We start from the raw sequence: 23,834 nt of genomic DNA, 5'->3' as shown, positions 1-23,834 counted from the left end.
TGGGGGGAGGGGGGGGGGGGTATGTAGCGCCAGATTTTTATATCGTTCAAGAGATTACTCCCTCTAGCTACTAAGTGGATTATACGATTAAGGAGACTATTGTTATACGCATGTGAGCTTTCCGTCAGAGGCCTTCAGAGCTTTTTCAGATCTTAAGTCTTTTGATTAATAGATTATTTATTGCTGATGAAAAACAATAAGGTATACATCCAACCTTCTCCCGACTCGTACACTACAACCTTCATCGAACTCGAGCATATTGCTTTAAAGGTTAGAAAACCCCTCGTGTCTCCGTTACACTTCGCATTGTCAAAGGGTATGCCTTCCTCATGCTGGTCCAAAACTAAAAACTAAGCTTCTGCGCAAGAAACCTCGCTCCAAACGACATAAACCCCACCCACATAATAACGGGCAGTCTAAAATTTATAGACACATGCCATGATTAATGACACACAGAACCAGTGAAATGGCCACTACAACGGTATGGTGCAACGGCAATCTTGATTCGCTAGAACCCACATCTGCTCTAGAGGTGTTATTATGAAGACATATGTATTTAACAATAAGACTTCCACCCATGCCTTGTGTAGGCGAATATTTACTGCTCGAAGTTATTCACGTCAACCCCTTATGTATCTATACTCCGTAAATGGCTCGATCATGTATTGTCTTTCCACTGACTGGCTAGCGTGCGACAAAAGCTTCTCACTGTACCTCGGTACACGTGACAATAAACTAAACTGAAAGGTAAAGTAGTGAAATGTCTGGTCAATTTTAGCCAAAGGAGAGCAGGAGATGGAGCAGGGACAGGAAATTAACAGCCGACAGGTCCCACCTCAGGACTAACAAGAACAAACGTTTCATTAAATGCTTGAGTGCCTATGTTCGCAATGGATCCAAGGTCCAAGTACACAAATACATACAGGAAAGAGATCTTTTGACACTTTGTTTTATTTCGGCGATGCTGTACATCACTTTTAACATTTAGTCAAGCACATGTAATTTTTTTTTAAAGCTAAATTCCATGTTTCTGGTAATAAGTTTTAGAAATACAGAGATGTTGTATTCAAGTTGGTTTAATAAAGAAATGCTTTTCCAATCACTAATATATGCAAGAATGAAATATTAAATAGAAAATGAAGCAGATATTTCTTAGCAAATAACATTCATGGCACAAAAATATTAAAAGTTTTCAAAAGCAAGGGAGTTATACATTGGCTTGGATGAGTGCAGTAACGGACACACATGTTTAGTCATACATGTAACTCATATGGTCCCAAACATTTCAGGGACAACATGTGTGGAAGACATTTCATGAATTGCTTTATACAAAGTTGGCTGCAATTAAATATTGCGATTACAACCAATATTTTCAGATCAATATGTTCAGTTTAGCAGCTCCAAGTATGTAATGGGCACTTTTCCTTTCTGATTCCCCCTTTCACTCATCAACCAGTCAGAATCCATACCGGGCAGGCTGTATACGGTTATCACCTGAAAAATAAAGCAGGTCTGTTATTCCACAGGGGACAGAGCTGATGGGACAGTCATGGCCTTGCCGAGGAGCCCACCAGAAAGGCTCGTTGTTCGGTAACCGGGAAACGCCGGAAGCGAGGAGTGGACGGGTGGGAAGGAGAACCAGGGAAATGCCTCCAGCGTTTTCAGGGTCGGTTGCAGGAGGCGCCCCCGGGACACAAAGATGGCCGGGCGAGGAGAGGAGAGGAGAGGAGGAGAGGAGAGGAGAGGAGAGGAGAGAGAGAGGAGAGGAGAGGAGAGGAGAGGAGAGGAGAGGAGAGAGAGGAGAGGAGAGGAGAGGAGAGGGACGACAGTTCGCAGCAACTGCTTCAGCATATCAAGTGCATGGGACTTTGACGGGTCTGGACTATGAATACTGTCGCCACCTGCATGTGTAATATATGCAAAAAGAATTTCACTGTGCAGTTATACATGTGACAAATAAGGCTCCATTAAACCATTGGATAAACACACATAACTTAGACTTAGACTTAGATCCTTTATTTGTCATTCAGACCTTTCGGTCTGAACGAAATGTCGTTGCCTGCAGCCATACATGTAATAATAAACAACAAAACACACAATAAACACAAATTAACATCCACCACAGTGAGTTCACCAGGCACCTCCTCACTGCGATGGAGGCAAAAATCTTAGGGCTACAAGTCTCTTCCCTCCTCTTCTCCCTCTGCGCTGAGGCGATACCCCCCGGGCAATGGTAATCAGTCCCGCGGCTCACCGAGCTCCACGAACGGGCCGGTTCTCCAGTCCAGCGGACGCAGCTGTTGCCGCGGGAGCTCAGAAAAACAGGCACCAGCCTGTGACCCGCGAGCTCCACTGGCCCGCGGCCGAGCCCCGGATTCAGGTCGCCACCGCCAGAACACCGCCTCAGCCACCGGAGCACCGTCTCGGCCCCCAAGCCGGGCCGCCACAGCCACCGGAGCACTGTCTCAGCCCCGCACCGGGCCGCCCTCACGGGAGCGCCATGGCGTGCCGCTTCCACTGGAGCATCTCAGCCAGCACCGTCCCAGCCCCGCGCCGCCCTCACGGGAGCGCCGTCCCAGCCCAGAGTCGTGCGGCTGCCACTGGAGCGTCTCAGCCAGCACCGTCCCAGCCCCGCGCCGCCGTCACCAGAGCGTCGAGTCGTGCTGTTGCCACTTGAGCGTCCGAACGCCGCCACAGCTCGAAGACGGCCAGCTTGGTGAGTCCTGGCTGTCTCTACCTCCGGAGCCTCGAGGTCAGTCGCAGGTTGGAGGCCGCCAGCTCCGCCATTAGGCCTCAGCGCAGATGGAGGCAGAGAAGGGGGATACGACAAGAAAAAGTTGCATTCCCCCAAAGGGAGAGACAGAAAGCCCCGTTTCAGCCCCCCCCCCACCACATAACACAACCTAATAACCAAAAATTTAACTAAACAAGACAAAAAAAACAACAAAAAAAAGTAAAAACAGACAGACTGCAGGCGAGCCGCAGCTGTTCAACAGCGCCGCCACTTCCGAACATAAGTGTCAAGAGTTGTTTTTATTGTCATATCTACCGAAATGGAACAATGAAATTCTTAGCTGCAGCAGCAAAACAGAATTGTAAACACAGTAGGCAATAGATTATATAATAAACAAATAAAAAAAGTTCAATAAATGACAAACTCAATATAGAGCTATAAACAAAGCCCAAAGTCCCTAGGCAATTGGTAGTTCAGAGTTTAGTTGGAGTTTGGAGTGTTCAATGGCCTTCATGGTTGTTGGGAAGAAGCTGTTACTCAACCTGGACATTACACAGAGACACAGTGCAGAAACAGGCCCTTCAGCCAGTCATGCCCTGTACACTAGCATCATATTATACATTAGGGACAATTTACAATTTTTACTGAAGCCAATTAACTTACAAACCTGTACATCTTTGGAGTGTGACAATAGACAATAGGTGCAGGAGTAGGCCATTCGGCCCTTCGAGCCAGCACCACCATTCAATGTGGTCATGGCTGATCATCCCCAATCAGTACCCAGTTCCTGCCTTCTCCCCATATCCCCTGACTCCGCTATCTTTAAGAGCCCTATCTAGCTCTCCCTTGAAAGCACCCAGAGAACCGCCCTCTGAGGCAGAGAATTCCACAGACTCACAACTCTCTGTGTAAGGAAACTGGAGAACCTGGAGAAAACCCAGGCGGTCACTGGGAGATCGTGCAAACTCCGCACAGGCAGCACCTGTAGTCAGGGTCAAACCTTGGTCCCTGGGGCTGCAATGCAGCAGCTCTACCACTATACCACCCCAAACGTTACAGTTTTCAGACTCCTATACCTTCTTCCCGATGGCGAGAGTGAAATGAGAGGCTGGCCACGATGGTGTGGCTCTTTGATGATGCTGGCTGCCTTTTTTGAGATTCCTTCGACGGTGGGCAGGTCAGTAACTGTGGTGGACTGGGCAAGGGAGAGGAAGAGCCTTATCAGGCGGCCAGGATTGGAGGGAAGGGTCACAAGCTTCCACCAAGTAAACAATCGAAAGTCAAAGAAACCTTATTAAAGTTACACCCTGACATCTGTCTTTTGATAACTTCTAGGCCTATGGAGTGAATTTCAATGATAAAATGGTTCTCATAAGGTCATAAGTTATAGGAATAGAAAATTAGGCTATTCGCACCGTCAAGTGCTCCGTCATTCAATCATGGCTGATCTATCTCTCCCTCCTAAATCCATTCTCCCGCCTTCTCCCCATAACCTCTGACACCCATATTAATCAAGAATCTGTCTATCTCTGCCTTGAATATATCCACTGACGGCCTCTACAGCCTTCCGTGGCAAAGAATTCCACAGATTCACCTAAAGAAATTTCTCCTCAGCTCCTTCCTAAAAGAACATCCTTTAATACTGAAATTCTGACAATAATGTTCCTTATTAAAATGTCCTGATGGATTGGCCAACTAAAGCAAGCAGCAGCTGAGCAGCAGAGACCAGGATAGCCTAGGAAGTGTAGGAATGGTCAAATCAGCTTCTCTGGAGTTAAAAACAATAGGAGCAGAAAATCAGTAAAGTGGTACATCAGGCACATGGTATATTTGGTTAAATATTTGGTATATATCAAAGCATTGAGTATAGGAGTCAGTGAGCTTTAGCGGACTTTGGCTAGGCCACATTTTTGGAGTATTGTGTGCAGTTCCAATCAGGCCATTGCAGGAAGGATGTGGAGGCTTTGGAAAGGGTGCAGAGGAAATTTAGCAGAATGATGCCTTGATTAGGGGGAAATGAGCAGCAAGGAGAGGGCGGACAAACTTATAACCACATAACAATTACAGCACGGAAACAGGCCATCTCGGCCCTTCTTGTCCGTGCCGAACACTTATTCTCCCCTAGTCCCATCTACCTGCACTCAGACCATAACCCTCCATTCCTTTCCCGTCCATATACCTATCCAATTTATTTTTAAATGATAAAATCGAACCTGCCTCCACAACTTCCACTGGAAGCTCATTCCACACCGCTACCACTCTCTGAGTAAAGAAGTTCCCCCTCATGTTACCCCTAAACTTTTGTCCCTTCATTCTCAAATCATGTCCTCTTGTTTGAATCTTCCCTACTCTCAAAGGAAAAAGCTTATCCACGTCAACTCTGTCTATCCCTCTCATCATTTTAGACTTGGATTATTTTCTCTGGAACGCTGGTTGTTGAAGGGAGACCCAATAGAAGTACATAAAATGATGAGAGGCATTGATAAGATAGACAGAATCCTTTTCCCAAGATGGAAATATACTAAGGAGAGAGCATGGCCTTAATGTGACATGAGCAAAGTTTAAAGGAGGTATGCGGGACCATTCTGTGGTGTGTGTTTGGAATGCGCTGCCGGGGATGGTGGTGGGGACAAATATCATTTAGACAGGCACATGACTGCTGGGAATGGAGGGATATGGATTATGTACAGGTAGATAAGAGTTAGTACTGGCATCGTGTTCAGCACAGACATTGTGGGCCCAAGGGTCAGTTCATGCGCTCTACTGTTCTATAAGATAAGCTGCATCCAATAAATAATGGACATTTGGCCACATCTCCAATGCCCCACTACTCCAAAAGGAGTTTTATCGATTATGATTATGAGTATAGAAGCTGGGATGTAATGTTAAAATTGTACAAGGCATTGGTGAGACCAAATCTGGAGTATGGTGTACAATTTTGGTCGCCCAATTATAGGAAGGATGTCAACAAAATAGAGAGAGTACAGAGGAGATTTACAAGAATGTTGCCTGGGTTTCAACAACTAAGTTACAGAGATAGGTTGAATAAGTTAGGTCTTTATTCTCTGGAGCGCAGAAGGTTAAGGGGGGACTTGATAGAGGTCTTTAAAATGATGAGAGGAATAGACAGAGTTGATGTGGACAAGCTTTTCCCTTTGAGAATAGGGAAGATTCAAAAAAGAGGACATGACTTCAGAATTAAGAGACAGAAGTTTAGGGGTAATATGTGGGGGAACTTCTTTACGCAGAGAGTGGTGGCGGTGTGGAATGAGCTCCCAGTGGAAGTGGTGGAGGCAGGTTCATTGGTATCATTTAAAAATAAATTGGATAGGCATATGGATGAGAAGGGAATGGAGGGTTATGGTATGAGTGCAGGCAGGTGGGACTAAGGGGGAAAAAAAAATTTGTTCGGCATGGACTTGTAGGGCCGAGATGGCCTGTTTCCGTGCTGTAATTGTTATATGGTTATTATTAGGAGAGAGGGCGGCCTGCTGGCGCAGTGGTAGAGTTGCTGCCTTAGCACGCCAGAGACTCGGATTTAATCCTGATTACGGTTATAGTCTGTACGGAGTTTGAGAGAGAGAGAGGGGCTAGTGGAATCAAGGGATATGGGGAGGCACGGGTTATTGATTGGGAACGATCAGCCATGATCGCAATGAATGGCGGTGCAGGCTCGAAGGGCCGAACGGCCTCCTCCTGCACCTATTTTTCAATGTTTCTATGTATATTCTCCCCCCTGACCTACGTGAGTTTTCTCCCACACTCGAAAGGCGTACAGGATTGTAGGCTAATTGGCTTGGTAAAATTGTAAACTGTCCCTGGTGTGTGTAGGATGGTGTTTGTGTGCCAGGGTTGCTGGTCGGCACGGGCTCGGTTTGCCAAAAGGCTAGTTTCCGCACTACGTCTTTGAACTAAACTAAACAAAGAAAGTATTTTATCAGTCTGAAGAAGGGTCTCGACATGAAACGTCACCCATTCCTTCTCTCCAGAGGTGCTGACTCGCCTGCTGAGTTACTCCAGCATTTTTTGTCTACCAAGTATTTTATTCAATGGCATAAGAATAACACTCAAATGTTGACCCATTTTTGCTCACCTCATCAGCTAAAAGCGACAACTCACTGCTGTCTGCAGCATCATAATCGTAGAGAACACGAGCTTTTCTTGTGCCACTAGACGACATCTTATAGTCTGTGGTACCAGTGGCAGCGATTGGATTGTTTAACGTGGATAGTGGGACTGAAGATGCAGAAAATGGTGGCACGGTGTTGGATGAAACTGGCGCTGAGGCAATCTGATTGTTGTTGGAAGTGAACGAGGTCGGAAAACTAGAAAATAAAACGGTAAACATGAACGTGGATAAACTGACAAAAATTAAGACATTCTCACTAAATTTATCTTAACATCTGCAAACTGTTACTACATCAACACCAAACTTCACAAAAAAACAAACAAAGAAAGACACAAAGTGCTGGAGTAACCCAACAGGTCCAAGGAGCACCTATGGAGAAATTGGCTAAGTGACGTTTCAGGTCGGGACCCTTCTTTAGACCCATCTAGTTTCATAAGTTCACAAGTTATATGAACAGAATTAGGCCATTCGGCTCATCAAGTCTACTCCACCATTCAATCATGGCTGATCTATCTTTCCCTCTCAACCCCATTCTCCTGCCTTCTCCCTGTAACCGACACCCGTATTAATCAGGAATTTATCAATCTCCGCCTTAACAATAATCCATCGATGGCTTCCACTGCCTTCTGTGGCAAAGAATTCCACAGATTCACCACCCTCTGACCCATATTCTCCAGATATGCTGCCTGACCCACCGAGTTCACACAGCACTATGTGTCTATCTTTGGTATAAACCAGCATCTGCTGTTCATTTTTATATTAAAAATCTGTAGCGTCATAAAATATTGATGCATATCCCATGGTTATGTTAATAAATGTTGAATAAAGCAAAATGTGATATGGAACAGTAAGCAAGGCTTAGTTCATTCATGCCCCATTCATAATCCAAAGATGTCTGACCCAAGACATGTTCGAGGCAATTATTTTTCACAAGACAGAAAATTAGTGGATGTATAGCTATACACAAAAAATTACAAAGTGAATGCAAACATTTTTTTAATTGCTTTACTCCCCTGTGACACCATAGAATGGAGAGACAAAAAAAAATTCTTATTCCAAATCCAAATTACCTTCCAAGCTGCTTTTGCAAATCAACCATATACTGATAGCATTGTGCATAGTAGGTCACTTGGGCATCGACATACTCGTGCAAGCAGCGAAGGTGGTGTGCCTGGAGGGGAATGGGGACAAAGAGAAAACAACAATGGAGATAATTTGGCAATCAACCACAATACAAGGACTGAGAGAGTGTTTTACGGCCCGTGAATGCAAAATAGTAAGAGATGGAATATCACTGGGGCTTGTTAACAGAACAAGCGGAGTGAGGTCAAAGCACAATAGATCTAGTGCAGTGACAAACGAAAAAGACAACTTAAAGGGCCTGTCCCACCCCATTAGCGCAACCAAACGTGGTGGCTTGAGGAGTACGGCCTCGCGGGGCCGGTCCCACTTCCAACCGCAGAGGCGTATGGAGTTGTGCGGGGCTGGTCCCGACATCATACTCACCAATCAGCTGGGCAGCAGGTGGGCCGACTGAATTTGGACGTCGCATGGCGTCGGGCGGTGACGTCATCGCGCTATGGCACGCCGGGCGGTGACGTCATCGCGCAACGCCACGCGCTAGGTGTACGGCGTCAAGACGCTGCGTACGACGGTGAGACGTTGCGTACGCCCGTCGAGGCGCTGCGTACGCCCTCAATGCGGCTGCGGGCCGACAGGCCGTTGTACCAGGGCCATCGCAGTTTCCTCTCTAGTTTCCCCGCAATATTCTCGGCTATATTCTCCGGAGATGATGTCTGACCCGCTGTGTTACTCCAGTATTTTGTGTGTCTATCTTCCTACACAGAAGGACAACTTACATGTGTACTGCTGATCCCCTCAAGCAAAAGTCTTGTGATCTCAGCCTGGCGGTCAAAGTCGCTCTGTGTGATTCGCACTTCCTGCTCAGCCTGTGCAGAAAGACAGTTCTTTAAAAAAAATAATCTGGCTAGAGCCAAAATATTTCTGTATGCCACTAAACATTTGAATCATAATGCAGTGCAAATCTAATCACAGCTTCTTGCATATAAATACAAAATTTACTACTAAAACAAAATACACGCTACAATGCCAGGATAAGTGCTCAATCAAGAAAACCAAGCCTAGTGCCTGCCTAACACATTTTGTGCGTTCAAAATGTTCTTGCTACTATCTTTATATGCCATTTATGTTAATCATGCAATTCCTTAAATGGCAAAGTTTCACACTGGGTTCCCATGTGTCATTCCGTTTCCCAAACTTCCATGGAACAGTCTGCATTTGTTTTGGTATTTCAATATCTTTAATGCTGATGCTGGATATTTGTTTAAAGGAAACAGCATAATTTCCTTTAGAAAACTTTCGTAGAGTCGTTGAGTTGTGCAGCATGGAAACAGGCCCTTCGGCCCAACTTGCCCATGCCGACCAACATGCCCCATCAACACTAGTCCCACTTGCCCACATCTGCCCCATGTCCCTCCAAACCTATCCTATCCATGTACCTGCCCAAATAACTTTTAAATGTTATAGTACCTGCCTCAACTACTTCTCCTGACAGCTTGTTCCATATACCCACCACCCTCTCCGTGACAAAGTTACCCTTCAGGGTTCCTATTAAATCTTTCCCCTCAATCCAATGCCTCCTGGTTCTTGATTCCCCTACTCTGGGTGAAAGACTCTGCATTCACCCTTTCCATTCCCCTCATGATTTTATACACCTCTACAAGATCACCCCTCATCCTCCTGTGGTCCAAGGAATTGTCTTAACATACCCAACCTCTCCCTATAGCTCAGGTCCTCCCCTCTTACGTCAATTCTGCATTTTCTTTTAAAGTTAGGAGCATGATGAACTGGTTTGAGGATTTCCAGAATACAAACATTAGAAAGCTATTGGTTTAAAATGTGTTTTTTTGCAGTTTTTGTAAAATCTTAGCTGTTGCGTTCAGAAAACCATTGATTTGCCCAAAGGAAATTAACAAAATGTACAAAACAAATTAGTTTTAGTTGAGTTCAGTTTAGCGATAAGGCGCCGAAACAGGCCCTTCAGCCCACCGAGTCCGTGCCGACCAGCGATCCCCACACACTACACTATCCTACGCACACTAGGGACAATTTTGCATCGATACCAAGCCAATTAATCTACAAACCTTTGGAGTGTGGGAGGAAACCGGAGATCCTGGAGAAAACTCACGCAGGTCTCGGGGAGAACGCACGGACTAAAAAAAGTCAAGCATCCATAGTCAGGATCGAACCTGGGTCTCTGGCACATTTAGGCAGTAACTCTACCGCTGCGCCAACGTGCAGACAAATTGATTTGTCAATTCCAGGTGCCCTCTTGCTTTTCCTTAGCTAATTACCAAACATCAAAGTCTCTAACTGATCTCTTACTGAATCCAAGCAGTGCCACTTTCATCTGAGTTTTGAGCCTGAACAAGGGCCTCGACCCCAAACATCACCTGTCCCTTTTCTCCGGAGATGCTGCCTGACCCGCTGAGTTACTCCATAAGCTGTGTGTATTTCCATGATGATGTAAATCAGCATCTGCAGTTCCTCCTTAACCATGCTGCCTTCTAATGCTTCAACGCTACAGGAAATTTGGCAATTGTGTCAGTGTAGTTCAGCCACATCAGAGGAGATACAGAACTTTGATGTGACACAAACACGTCCGCATTGCACAATGCCATCCGTCTCTGCGAGAACAACACTGCGCTGGGAAGCGGAAGCCATTTTGCAATAACACAACTTCCTTCTTTAAAAGCTCATTTTAATATTGAAATTGTTATATACTTTTAATTTAGTTTCGAGATACAATGCAGAAACAGGCCCTTTGGCCCAGCCAAGTACGCACCGACCAGCGATCCCTGCACTCTAACACTATCCTACACACACTAGGGAAATTTACATTTATACCAAGCCTATCAACCTGTACGTCTACGGGTGCTGTCTGTGCGGAGTTTTTACGTCCTCCCCCCCACGACTGCATAGGTTTTCTCCGAGATCTTCGGTTTCCTTCCAGGGAGGGAGGAAACAGAAGATCTCAGAGAAAACCTATGCGGTCATGGGGGGGAATGTACAAACTCCGTACAGACAGCACCCGTGGTCGGGATCGAACCTGGGTCTCTGGCGCTGCGAGCGCGTAAAGGCAGCAACTCTACCATTAGGATAATGTCGCACTCTTGATTTTGGTTCAGAAGTTGCTACTTTTCCCTTTAATTAATCAATTCAAATATCACCCCAAGTTTCTGCGCCAATGGGCAATAGAAGACCTGGTGTGGGGGGGGGGACCATCAAGGTATACCCATAAGATAGACACTAAAAGCTGGAGTAACTCAGCGGGACAGGCAGCGTCTCTGGAGAGAAGGAACAGGTGAAGTTTCGGCTCGAGACCCTTCTCCAGACTGGGTATACCTTGGGTACGCAAGCAAATAATTTCACTGTGACTTCTCACATGTGACAATAAAGTATTCACTCAATATAACACTTTTCAACTTTATAATGGCAAGAAAACATTTTTACGTTTTTTTTACTTACATTTGTCACCTCCTCTGCCCAAAGCTGTCAAGCATTTAAACAAACAACAAAATCACTGATTTACATTATATTTGTGGAAATGCAGATTTGATATAAAACAGCTGACAAACCAGCCTATTTTAATTACTGCTTAATAAGAAAATTAATGACTGAAAAAAAATACATGCAAGATGACAAAAATAAACTGAAATCAAACACAAATGCTGCATGCTCTTTAGCTGAAGATTAATTTTGAACTGCTGATTACACCTATGAGTTTCTCTCAGCTCTGATATTTGTACCTCTGTTTGATTCATATGCCCACTTTATGATAACGATGCCAATTGTGAATACTTTAATATTGGCTTTAAGGAGTTTCAAAATTAACAAACACCACAGTACTAAAAAAAATTCTACAGCACTTACTAACATTTATCACATACACAATGTCCATTAGAAATTGTGCACATTATAATGGCAGCTAAGATTCATCTTAGTATCAAATCCAGGATCCACAGACGTGGGATCATCAACATTGCAAACAGAATATTAAAAGAAACTCGAGGGTTTAAGCAGCATTTGTGGAGCAAAAGGTACAAGTCGATATTTTGGTTCAAGACCCTGCATTAGGGATCAGGAAGGATGAGTACGTACCACTAGCTCGGAGGGTTGGGGTGGGATAGAGGCTGGAGAGTGATAGGCAGAATGAGAGATGGGGAGAGGATACTGAACGGATGGAACTAGATGGGGGGGGAATGTGAAGAATGAACAAAGGGAAGAGACACAAAATGTTGGAATAACTCAGCGGGCCTGGCCGTGTCTCTGGAGAGAAGGAATGGGTGACGTTTCGGGCCGAGACCCTTCGTCAGATGGAGTCTGATGAAGGGTCTTGACTCAAAACATCATCCATTCCTTCTTTCCAGAGATGCTGCCTGTCCCGCAGAGTTACTCTAGCATTTCCTGTCTCTCCTCGGTGTAAAACAGCATCTGTAGTTCCTTCCGACACAACGGGAAAAGAAAACTAGATGGACAGATGAGTCTGGGTGGGGTAGGTGGGGCGAATATGGGCACACGAGGCAATTTTGTCCGGATTAAAGGAGGGGACCGAACCACCAGTTGCCAGAACATAGATGGTGGGCGTGTACTGCTAAACACAGACAATCTTCCCGTTTCACAGTCCCTGGGCAGGATCTTGGTGCAAAATACCGACTTACAACTTTTGCCTTCACTGGTGCTGCTTAACCTGCTCAGTTTTTCCAGTGTTCTGGATTTCAGTAACTGCCAACTCTTATCTTCTGATTTAAAGAAGCTTATTTTAATTCCTGGCATTCACTGCATTACCTACAAGAGGTGGGGGGGGGGAAGGGGGGCGATGGGGCTAAAAAATAAAAACGTTTATTTCACATACTCGATCGTGAAAAAAATTGGGAATCAAGTGAATTTAGCTGTGGCAGCAAATTTAAGGGCAATGCAGAATAACACAGCTCTTCAAAGGGTATTGAATTTAGCTAGCCATCCCTGGATGTTGACAAAATGGCCACTGGTTTACAAGCAGGCTGTCACCCATAGTAAAATGACTCCATGCCCTAAATTGGGCACAATGGCAAGCTTTAAGAGCAACAATGTTACAAGGTCTGAAATACCAATGCCTCGTAACATTTATCTTGCAAGATTATTTAGTTTAGTTAAGAGATACAGCATGGAAACTGACCCATCGGCCCACCAAGTCCATGCTGACCATCGATCACCTGTTCACACAAGATCTACGTTATCCCACTTTTGCATCCACTCCTTGCACATTAAGGGCAATTTGTAGAGGCCAAATAACCTACAAACCCACACATCTTTGGGAAGCGGTAGGAAATTGGAGCATCTTGCTGAAACCCACGCGGTCACAGGAAGAATGTGCAAACTCCACACAGGCAGCACCCCATGTTGGACCAAACCACGGTTTCTTGCACTGCGAGGCAGAGTCTCGACCAGCTACACCATCATACCTCACTGCAGCAGGTCTTGAAGTAGAGATGATTTAAAAATAGTTTGCCTTCTAACCCGATTGAAAACACCAAAGTGGTAATCATAAGATCATAAGAGATAGGAGCATAATTAGGCCATTCGGCCCATCAAGTCAACTCCACCATTCAATCATGGCTGATCTATCTCTCCCTTCATTGATAATGCAAAAAAAGTAAATTACAAATTAAATACTGGTAGAAATTGTTTAATAAAGTGGATCTGGATTAATGCTATTGGTTTAGTTTGCTTAAAGAGTTTTATTCTTGAGGGATGCGAAGGTGGAATCTGCTACCGAGTGAAGTAGTTGAAGGACACTATTGTTGCAATAAAAGGAAAGCAAGCAGATTGTAGGCCAGGTTTGGAAGAAGCAATTACTGAGGAGCAGAGTGGACTGCTGAAGCAAATTTCTGTCCTAGGCCTCCTCCACTGTCAGAGTGAGGCTAATCGTAAATTGGAGGAACCAGCATCTCATATTTTGTGCGGGCTGCTTAAAACCCAGTGATATGATATGGATTTCTCCAACTTCAAGTAACCCATGCACTCCCTCTCTCTCTCCATCTCTCCCCCACCCAGGTTGTACCAGGTTCCTGTTCTAACTTAGTAAACAGCTAACAATAGCTTGTTTCCTTTATCATAATTACTTTTTTTGCATATCTTTCATCCATTTGCTCTATTTCTCTAAATCACTGGTCAATAGCTCGTTTCCCTTTCCCTTGACTAATCTGAAGAAGGGTCTTGACCCGAAACATCATCCATTCCTTCTTTCCACAGGTGCTATCTGTCCTGCTGAGTTATTCCAGTATTTTGTATCTATCGCCTGTTAGCTACAGTAGTATAGCACAGAAACGGGCCATTTGTTCACGGCAACCAAGATGCCCATAGACACAGAACAGTACAGCACAGGAACAGGCTCTTTGGCCCACAGTGTCTATGCAGGACTGTGCCAGTGATAGCTGCACAGTCTGTAAAACATTTCCAGTGGTTTTACAGACACTGCACTGAGGTTCTGCACTCCTAAGTATGACTGCCAGAAACATTGCACCACAGCTAGGCACAAAGTGCTGGAGTAATGCAATGGTTCAGGCTGCATCTCAGGAGAAATTGGATGTGTGACGTTTCGGGTCAGGACCCTTCTTCTGACTTCAATAATTTACTCATCGTTTTTCTCCAGAGGAGCTGCCTGACCCGCTGTGTTACAATAGTGAATTTACAGGAAGTACACGGCAGATCTGCATACATCTGCATGGAAAGCAGAGTTAATGTTTCAGGTGAATGACTTTTCATTGAAGTGGGAGTGGAACTTTCGACAGGAAGGGCAGGTTGACTTGTAAGGCACACACATACCTCCCACCATACACTTGTGTCTCAGTCTGAGGAAATAAAACACGAAAGACAAAAAGTAACTTTGAGAAGTGCACAGGGTCTGCACCAGAGGGTAACTATTACTTTGGATATACAGAGCAAATTAAACATGAATGAGGCTACCGTGAAGGAGGCCAGGGCGAGTGGTAGTTGGATCTGAGGTAGTCCACGATCCAGAGCAGCTTTGCCATAACCGCAAGGAAGGGATACAGCCAGACAATTCTGAAGAGGAGCCAGAATAAAACAGCTTTGAATTCACCAGTGGATAACTTCCCAAGAAGGTGCCACTATTGTATAAGGCAGTAGAGGGACAATGTTGAACAATGTTGCATTGAGATACCCAAATGACCACCAAGAACCATGGCTGATTTTAAACACCCAGGATTTTAAAATTTATGTATAAAAATACCCCATTGCAAAAGGTTTTGCTTTGAACTGCAGCATTTAGGTGTAACTTGATTCACACTTTCACCAATTCATACTATTAAGAGCAACATTTCTCTCATTGAGCTAAAAACTCTTTCAGTGCAGTTCAGCCAGACCAAAGATAACAGGTTATCCAAAAGACACCGATTAGATGCTTTAAATATATTTGATGAGCAAAATAGTGAAAAAAATGTTGATTTTTTTTTAAGTGATTTAAAATGAAACATGATGGCCTTAAGCACTGAAAGGGCTTGTAACAAAATCGTACAATTTTAGAAGATGTGAAGAAACAGAAACAGCAATGGAATAAAAACACCACAATACCTCCTCTTGCCATCAAAATACTATTGCTCAATGAAACCCAGTAAAACCTGAATGAATAACTTAAATTGAAATTCACTAAATCTCTGACAGGACTCAGGACTTGCGTAGTGCTGGTCAGGCAGAATTTCGGTGCTGTCGGATATTATTCCAATTACCCTTAAACATCTTAAATTCAGTTCCTTTTCCAGACACAAAGTAATGATAACTTTTCCTGTGATCCCAGCAATGTTTGAAGGATCTGTGGGAGATCGGACCTGGGCGAGGTACAGGTTTGTAGGTCAATTGCCTTTGGTAAAAATTGTAAATTGTCCCGATGGTGTAGGATAGTGCTAAATGGGGGTTCGATGGTCGGGCATGGACTGGGTGGGCCGAGGGCATGGGGAAAAAATAAAATTAAAATAAATGGGGGCTCAGAGAGTTTACCTCAGAGAAACCAGGTTCTGGCAAAACATTGGGATTTCTTAGTAATTGAATAGGAGATCACTTCAGTTTTATCAAGGCTGCGCGCATCAGTTTGAAAATAAGCAGTCTCTTGCTCTCTTCCCAAAACATTTGATAATTGTGGCATCAGCACACTATTTAGACAGCATTCCCAAAACCAGAGAATTGGAGAACTGAAAATTCAGTTTGATCTCATTGCAACTTTTTAAATAGCAAAAATGCGTAATCCCATCTGTGGAAATATTGGTGGATTATATGGAGACACGTGAGGCTACAGATGCTGGAATCTGGAGCAATACCAATCTTTTGGAGGAGAAAAGGACACAAGGTACTTACTCCAGCATTGTGTTGAATTTTTGTAAACCAGCATCTGCAGTTCCTTGCTTCCGCAATCTTCTGGGTGTACTCAGTGGATCCAGCAGCAACTCTAGTTTACTTTAACATAAGCAATACCTTTCTCGCCACAGATGCTGCACGATCTGCTGAGTTCAGAAATTCAGTGTGGAAACAGCCCTTTCAGCCCACCGGGTCCATGCCAACTATCGATCATCCATACACTAGTTCTATGTTATCGCACTTTTGCATCCTACACACTAGAGGCATTTTACAGAAGCCAATTAACTCACAAACCTGCGTGTCTTTTGAACGTGGGAGGAAAACTGAGCACCTGGCGAAAACCCAACATAGTCACAGGGAGAACATGCAAACTCTGCACAGACAGCACACCAAGGTCAGGATCAGATCTGGGTCTCTGGCGCCATGAGGCAGCAGCTCTAATGCTGCAACACTGTGCCGCCCGAGGTCCTCCATCATTGTTTGTTGCTCTAGATTCCAGCATCTACAGTCTCAAGAGTCTCATCGAGAAAATTTAAAACACTGAACCCGAGGAGAAAAATGGAATCCGTGTAAACTGGAGCGAAATAGGTAAAAAAAGTTTCAAAATAACAGTGAATTTGCCCATTGAAATTCAGTTTAACCCGAGGTAACAAGAAACATCTTGTCAACTCGGGCACACCTGGATGAGATAGCAAGAGTAGGCATTCAAGTTTAAAGTCAAGACACACAAGGCTAACAAACCTTCAGCCATTTTACATGCAGCAAGTTGAGCATGTAAGATAAATTTACCATAAGGTTGTCTCCTTCAGCCTGAGTAGCGTTTAGTTGCTAGAACATTCAGGTAAAGTAGAGAAGGACAAGAAACACATGTTAGATAGATTACGTTAGGTTATGTGAAAAAAGCCAAAGAGCCATGCACTGTACAAGTTACAACAAACTTTAATTAGCAATTAAAAGCAAATGTTATAATTGACCGGCATAATCACATGCTGTTCTAATTACCAATTAACTTCTTTATTCCCTAACTTCTAACTTCTCTACTCCCCATCTAAAATATAGATTTTTGTTTGGGGCATGATGCCAAAAATACCTGTAATTTGCCTCACTGAAGACAAACAGTGAACACTGATCACATATCTTACTGTAGGGTGGTCATGTCCATCATTTTTCATTAAATGCTTGTTAAATACCCACAGAGGATGCTAATAATGACGTGGCAACCAGTCAATATACTTCTCTGCTTAAGCCCAGAACCAACACAGAATTCGCAATCATGTGATCAGCATATTTGGGTACATGGCTGTTTACTTGGTAAATATGTATCTAGGTTTAAACAAGTCTGGATCCAAACCTGTTTTCTGTACAGCTAAAATGTAAGACAATTGTAATGGAATTAAGCAATATAACAATTGCAATGGAATTGGATAAGACATAACTCTGATTTTTGTTGTGTCAAAACTTCACCAAAAAGTCGAATTATCTTTCGACGAATCTTGAAATAACAGCGAGATGTATTTGTCGGGAAGTTATTTTGGACCCGTTAACCAAATCTGGTCTTTTTCAGATAGTCAAACCATGATATAAATTGTATTATTTTCGTTTTGCTATTTTACGGAAAAAAAGTTGCCCTTTGACCATTTTCAAACTTGATCTGCCGATGCTCAAGTTTGATCAAGTGCAACAAACACATTGTGATGACCATCTAACATGAGCCTTTCTTGGATAGCTCCAGGCGGTTGGAAGGGAGTAAATGTAACCATGCAGCTTATGTAGCAGGTGAACAAATAAAGGAGAACTGTAGTTCCAAAATAGACACAAAAAGCTGGAGAAACTCAGTGGGACAGGCAGCAGCTTTGACTAGTCTGAAGAAGGGTCTTAACCAAAAACACCACCCATGCCTTCTCTCCAGAGATGCTGCATGTCCCACTGAGTTACTGCAGCTTTTTGCGTCTATCTTCGGTTTAAACCAGCATCTGCAGTTCAATCCTACGTATATTGTTCCAAAATTCTCGTTAGAAAATCAGAATGAGTTGGCATGCTCAACGATACTTTACAAAAGAAAAAATATTTTGACAAATGTCTGAGCAAATTGTTAGGGTTAGAAAGAATATTTATTTGGAAAAACATGATGAGGAACTAGTAAGCGTTGGTAGATAAAGATCTTGGCATTTTCATTTATGAAATGCAGAAAGTAAACACATACAGGTTTTAGGATTGATTAAATGATTGACAGATACAACATGGAAACCATCCCTTTAACCATGCTGTCCATCGATCGCCCATTCACACTCATTCTATGTTATTCCACTTTCGCATCCATTCCCTACACATTGGGGGCAATTAATTTACAGACGCCAAATAACCCACAAACCCACACGTCTTTGGGATGCGGGAGGAAACCGGAAGTAACCAATGCAGTCACGGAGAATGTGCAAACTCCACACAAACAACACCCGAGGTCAGGATCGATCTCAGACCTCTGGAGCCGTAAAATTACAGTTTCGATCAGCTATGCCCCAAGCAATTCAGAAGGTAATTGCTACATTAGTCTTTATTGCATGGGGGCATTAAAATAAATATAACGATAGTACACGGCTTTGACAAGACCAGATGCAGCATGATCCTTTGTATCCAAAGGAGGATGTATGCGCTTTGGAGTCATTGCAACATGGATGAATGACTCCAAGGCGCATACATCTTCCTTTGGCAGATGCATTTCCTATAGGAAAGAACTGCAGATGCTGCTTTAAATCAAAGGTAGGCACAAATGCTGGTTTAAACCGAAGCCTTCTGTCTGAAGAAAGGTCTCGACCCGAAACATCACCCATTCCTTCTCTCCATAGATGCTGCCTGGCCCGCTGAGTTACTCCAGCATTTTGTATCTACCTTGGTCAATACTAAGTGGTATTTAGAAAAAAAAGTGTTTTCATGAAGTCAAGCATTAATGACAGGGTAGATGTTGAGACAGTATCCCTCTGGACGAAAAGATTAGAGCTAGGGGATACTCAAGAGTCAAGCATTTAGAACGGAGGCAAGACTAAGAAAGTTCCTTTTATGAAAGTCATTGAGTGCATTCAAGACAGAGCAACAGATCTTCAAATAAGGAAATCTGCAAATATAATAGTGCTGGAATAACTCAGCATAACTGATGATCAGGATGGAAAGTGGATCCGAGTCAAGAGGATCAGCCATGACCCTAGTGAATGGTCAACTGGGCAAGTGGGTTCTCAACTACTACTTAGGTTCTTAAAGCACCAACTACCAACACAACGGTTTACTATTTCACGTGTCAAGAGTCATACATCGTGGAAACAGGCCCTTCAGCCCAACTTGCCCACACCGACCCACATATCCCATCTACACCAGTCCCACCTGTATGCGTTTGGCCCATATCCCTCTAAACCTGTCCTATCCATGTACCTGTCCAATTGTTTCTTTGATGTTGCATTAGTCTCTACCTCAACACCCTCCTCTGACAGCTCATTCCATACACCCACCACCCTTTGTGTGAAAAAGTCACGGTACATGTCATTACTAAGATCCAAGAGAACACAAGTTAATGGATGAGCAAAAGCCACATGGGCCTCAAAAATGTTCATCCCTCCAACATGTTAACTGTAACTCTGTACTTTAATTATACATTAAATAATCCCACGAGTTTACTTTCATTATATAGTTATGTAGCTTATACAAAACGTGCCTCCACTCAAAAGTGACTTCCCCTATTCCTGTTCATTTATTTTAATTTCACTTACGTCTTTCATACATTTGTTGAGGTAAAAATCTGCATTTACCTCATCAATTTATATTGTTGATTTTATAATTCAATATAGTCGTCATTCAAATGTAATCTATTCTGACTGCAGAAACAAATCTCTGCGAGGAATTGTTAGTGCTACTGGGACCAAAGCAAGCACTTGGTAATAGCTCAATCAAGGTACCAAAACAGACACAAATATAAAAGGGCAATGTGCCTATTCAATGCAGCACCATTCCAAAGGTCTTGCTAGTCAAGAACATATTTGTTGGTCAACTGTTGGACTTGAATAGTTCCTGCTGTTACAAATGCAGTCATTCGATGTACAGCCGTGGGAGTAAGTTCTTTTTATTTCCACACACAATGTAGGGCCCCAATCCATTAGAATATCAAGAGTATCTTCGTAACTTGGGAAAGATTCAAAGTTCCTCCAAGTTAAATCATATTAAGGTTAGCAAGAGTTAGCGCATGACCATACCTGTATAAATTAATCACCCCTTCGCTTCAATCACTGCCATCTCATAACTCTCCATACAGTTTTTTACAGCCCCATCGGTCAATTATATCGCTAATTCTCACTGTTTTAATGCACAATATTTTCGCTTTACCTTCTTCAGTGGTCTTTAGACACAATATTCCTGCACTTTGGGGCTTTATCCCAATCCTTTATTCCTCAGTAGAGTTGGAGTCCATAAACAAGCCCTTCGGCCCACAACCATAACATTCTCATACCTGTCCAAGGCTTTCTAATACCTTGGCAATTCAAATGTGACATTACGTGCCTCCATTAGCCACTCAGTCCACGCGTTCTAGGAACCAACCACTCCCTGGGTAAGAAGTCTCTCTCCCCCACTCCCTCTCACCCCTTACCCTAATCTTATGCCCTCCATGTTTAGACTGTTTAGTTTAGAGATGTAGTGCGATAACAGGGCCTTCAGCCCACCAAGTCCATGTCGACCAGCGATCCCTGCACACCAACACTATCCTGCACACACTGGGGACAATTTACAATTTTACCGTAGCCAATTAACCTACATATCTTTGGAGTGTGGGGGGAAACCGAAGCACCTTGAGAAAACCCACCCAGGTCATGGGGAGAACATACAGACTCTGTACATACAGCACCCGCAGCCAGGATCGAACCGGGTCTTTGGTGCAGCAAGTCAGCAATGTTGCTGCTGCGCCGCCCTACTAGTCACAGGTTTCCAATCAGTGAATATACATTGACCATTCTTCTTAAGAACAGGCTCAGGTACCAACGTTTTCATTTAGTACTAATGATATGCTTTAAATGGAAAACCATTTATTGGGTAGAAAAATAATTAAGGTCTACACGTGGTAATTGTTCCTTTAAAAATTCTTAATGAAGATCACTGCTTTTGTAAAAAAAGTGTTCCTCCCATTCCTAGCACGCACCTTTACCAGGAACACAATAAATTCCCAAACCTCCCAAATTCCCAAACAGCTCAATATACGTAGACACAAAACTTCCTCCTTTCTTCCTTCCCGTTTCTAACCCAACACCATGTAAAGAGTTACATACACTTTCAGTTGAACAGAGCTCCTGACAGAAATTGGGAATACTGTGTTTAGTTTGGGGGATTGGGCCAAGATCCTGATTAGGTTAGAACATTGATTCATCATGAAAGCAAATCGTAAATCTAAATAATACCCAACCCATTGTTTGGATCATGACAGTTCATAAAGCAAGCAAGGACATGTTGTATTGTGATACAGACACTGCCACCCAAGGTCACATTTAATTTTAGTCTCTGTAATTTATCTTTATTGGACCTCAGTGAATTTAGAGGAAAAGCTATGGGTTTGTAGATATGTTCACGACTCTCCTCAGATTTTGCCATTTCCTTCAGCTTTTGAACTACAAAACACTGATTAGGAACTAGGAGACGACAAACAGTTTCTGTCAGCACTGTTGTATCCATAGAGTGGGAGAGTCGAGGACTAGACGTCATAGCCTCAGAATGACAGGACGTTCCTTTAGGAAGGTGAGGAGGAATTTATTTATTCAGAGGGTGGTGAATCTGTGGAATTCTTTGCCACAGAAGGCTGTAGAGACCAATGGATATTTAAGGCAGAGATAGATAGATTATTGATTAGTACGGGTGTCAGGGTTATGGGGAGAAGGCAGGATAATTGGGTTAGGAGGAGGAGATAGATCAGCCATGATTGAATGATAGAGTAGACTTGATGAGTCAAATGGACTAATTCAGCTCCTATCACATGACCTTATGACCATTATTACGCAATTTGGATTGCGCTGTCATTTGTACATCTGGGCACGCCAAAGTACATTACCAGAATTGAAATATGTTTCCAGTCTAATCACTGTTGAAATGCAGGAAGTGTGTCAGCTGACTTCTGAGGTCCCAGACAGTAACATGATATTAACCAGCTGATTTGTAGAAGTGATTTATCCTGCGGTACAAATACTGGCAAGGCACAGAGTGGAAGTTTAGTTTAGTTTAGAAATACGGTGCGGCAAAAAACCCTTCAGCCAACCAAGTCCGCGCCGATTATCGATCCCTGTACATTAGCACTATCCTACACACGAAGGACAATTTACAATTCTTGCCTATGCCAATGAACCTGCAAACTTGTATGTCTTTTGGAATGTGGGAGAAAGCCAAACCCCACGCAGTCACGGGGAGAACGTACAAACTCTGTGTAGATGGCACCCGTGGTCAGATTCAAACGCAGATCTCTGGCACTGCAAGGCAGCAATTCAACCGTTGCACCACCGTGCCATCCCCATTCTTTTATATATTTTTTTAAACAGTTCAAGGGATTTTCTTTTAATGTACATCCAAAAGGCTGCAAGAAACTTGGTTTAAAATCTCATCAGAAACATGCACTCAATTAGATATTAGTGCTCAAGTGTCTGGAATGGGACTTGAATTTATAATCTCTGACTTGAGGTGAGAATGCTATCAGAGACATGGTCTATTAAACTATTCACAATACATTACACATCTACAATTGTAAGTACTAAATTTATACTTCATAGTCATATTCACACTGTCCTTAACATAAATCTATTAGGGCATTTTGTACCAGCTACTCATGCAGTGGAAAACTACATTAACTCAAAATGTGGCATAGTTAGAAGAAATCACACTTCAGTTTCTCTGCAATTTTGCACACACATTTCCAAACCAAATTACTGTCATACAATGATTGTGCTTAAAACTATTCGAGAATTAATATAATCTAATAGAAATCACTTTCAAATTTCATGAGCATGGAAACTCTCTGCACTAGGCTCCCCTCACGGGCAAGAGCAAGATCATCTCTGACCCCTCTCACCCTGGTCACAAACTCTTTGAATCACTTCCCTCTGGAAGGCGACTCCAGTCTGTCAAAGCTGCCACAGCCAGGCATAAAAACATTTTTTATCCACGAGTAGTTGCCACAGCCAAAAATCTGTAGCCTCCCTTTGATCTGGTATTTTGTTGATTCACATGCTTGATCAATGGTGTTTTATCATTAGTGTTTTATTATTATTATTAATGTTTAGTGTTTTCTGAGTCATTCGTAACTGTCACTGTATGTCACGTTGTTACTTGTGGGCGGAGCACGAAGGCAAATTCCTTGTACAGGTGCACAACCTTTTATCCGAAAGCCTTGGGACCAGACACTTTTCGTAATTCAGAATTTTTCGGATTTCGGAATAGAAGATTTTTAGCGTAGATTTTAACGGCTGGCTCAGTGGTAGAGTGCTTGGCTCATATCCGCAAGGTCGCGAGTTTGCGCCTCGATCCCGG

The 23,834-nt window shown here is 43.3% G+C and overlaps 1 protein-coding gene across 10 annotated transcripts in view; it reads right to left on the bottom strand.

Annotated features, from left to right (window-relative positions):
• Window positions 1-935: 935 nt before the first annotated feature.
• Window positions 936-23,834, bottom strand: part of LOC129700721 (endophilin-B1-like) — a 43,738-nt gene continuing 20,839 nt past the window's right edge. The window contains exons 6-12 of one of the 10 annotated variants that reach the window (XM_055641328.1): window positions 17,037-17,123; window positions 14,892-14,990; window positions 11,412-11,435; window positions 8,723-8,812; window positions 7,934-8,034; window positions 6,828-7,059; window positions 936-1,494 (exon numbers count right to left, since the gene is read on the bottom strand). In XM_055641328.1, coding sequence (XP_055497303.1) covers window positions 1,387-1,494; window positions 6,828-7,059; window positions 7,934-8,034; window positions 8,723-8,812; window positions 11,412-11,435; window positions 14,892-14,990; window positions 17,037-17,123 — 741 coding nt within the window. In that variant the 3' untranslated portion in view covers window positions 936-1,386. The remainder of the gene's footprint in view (window positions 1,495-6,827; window positions 7,060-7,933; window positions 8,035-8,722; window positions 8,813-11,411; window positions 11,436-14,891; window positions 14,991-17,036; window positions 17,124-23,834) is intronic. The other 9 variants (XM_055641330.1, XM_055641336.1, XM_055641332.1 and 6 more) reach the window with 9 other exon arrangements.

The sequence above is a fragment of the Leucoraja erinacea genome, chromosome 10 (assembly GCF_028641065.1).
Source record: "Leucoraja erinacea ecotype New England chromosome 10, Leri_hhj_1, whole genome shotgun sequence".
In the NCBI taxonomy this organism is placed as follows: Eukaryota; Metazoa; Chordata; class Chondrichthyes; order Rajiformes; family Rajidae; genus Leucoraja; species Leucoraja erinaceus.
This window is presented reverse-complemented; position numbering and strand designations above follow the sequence as displayed.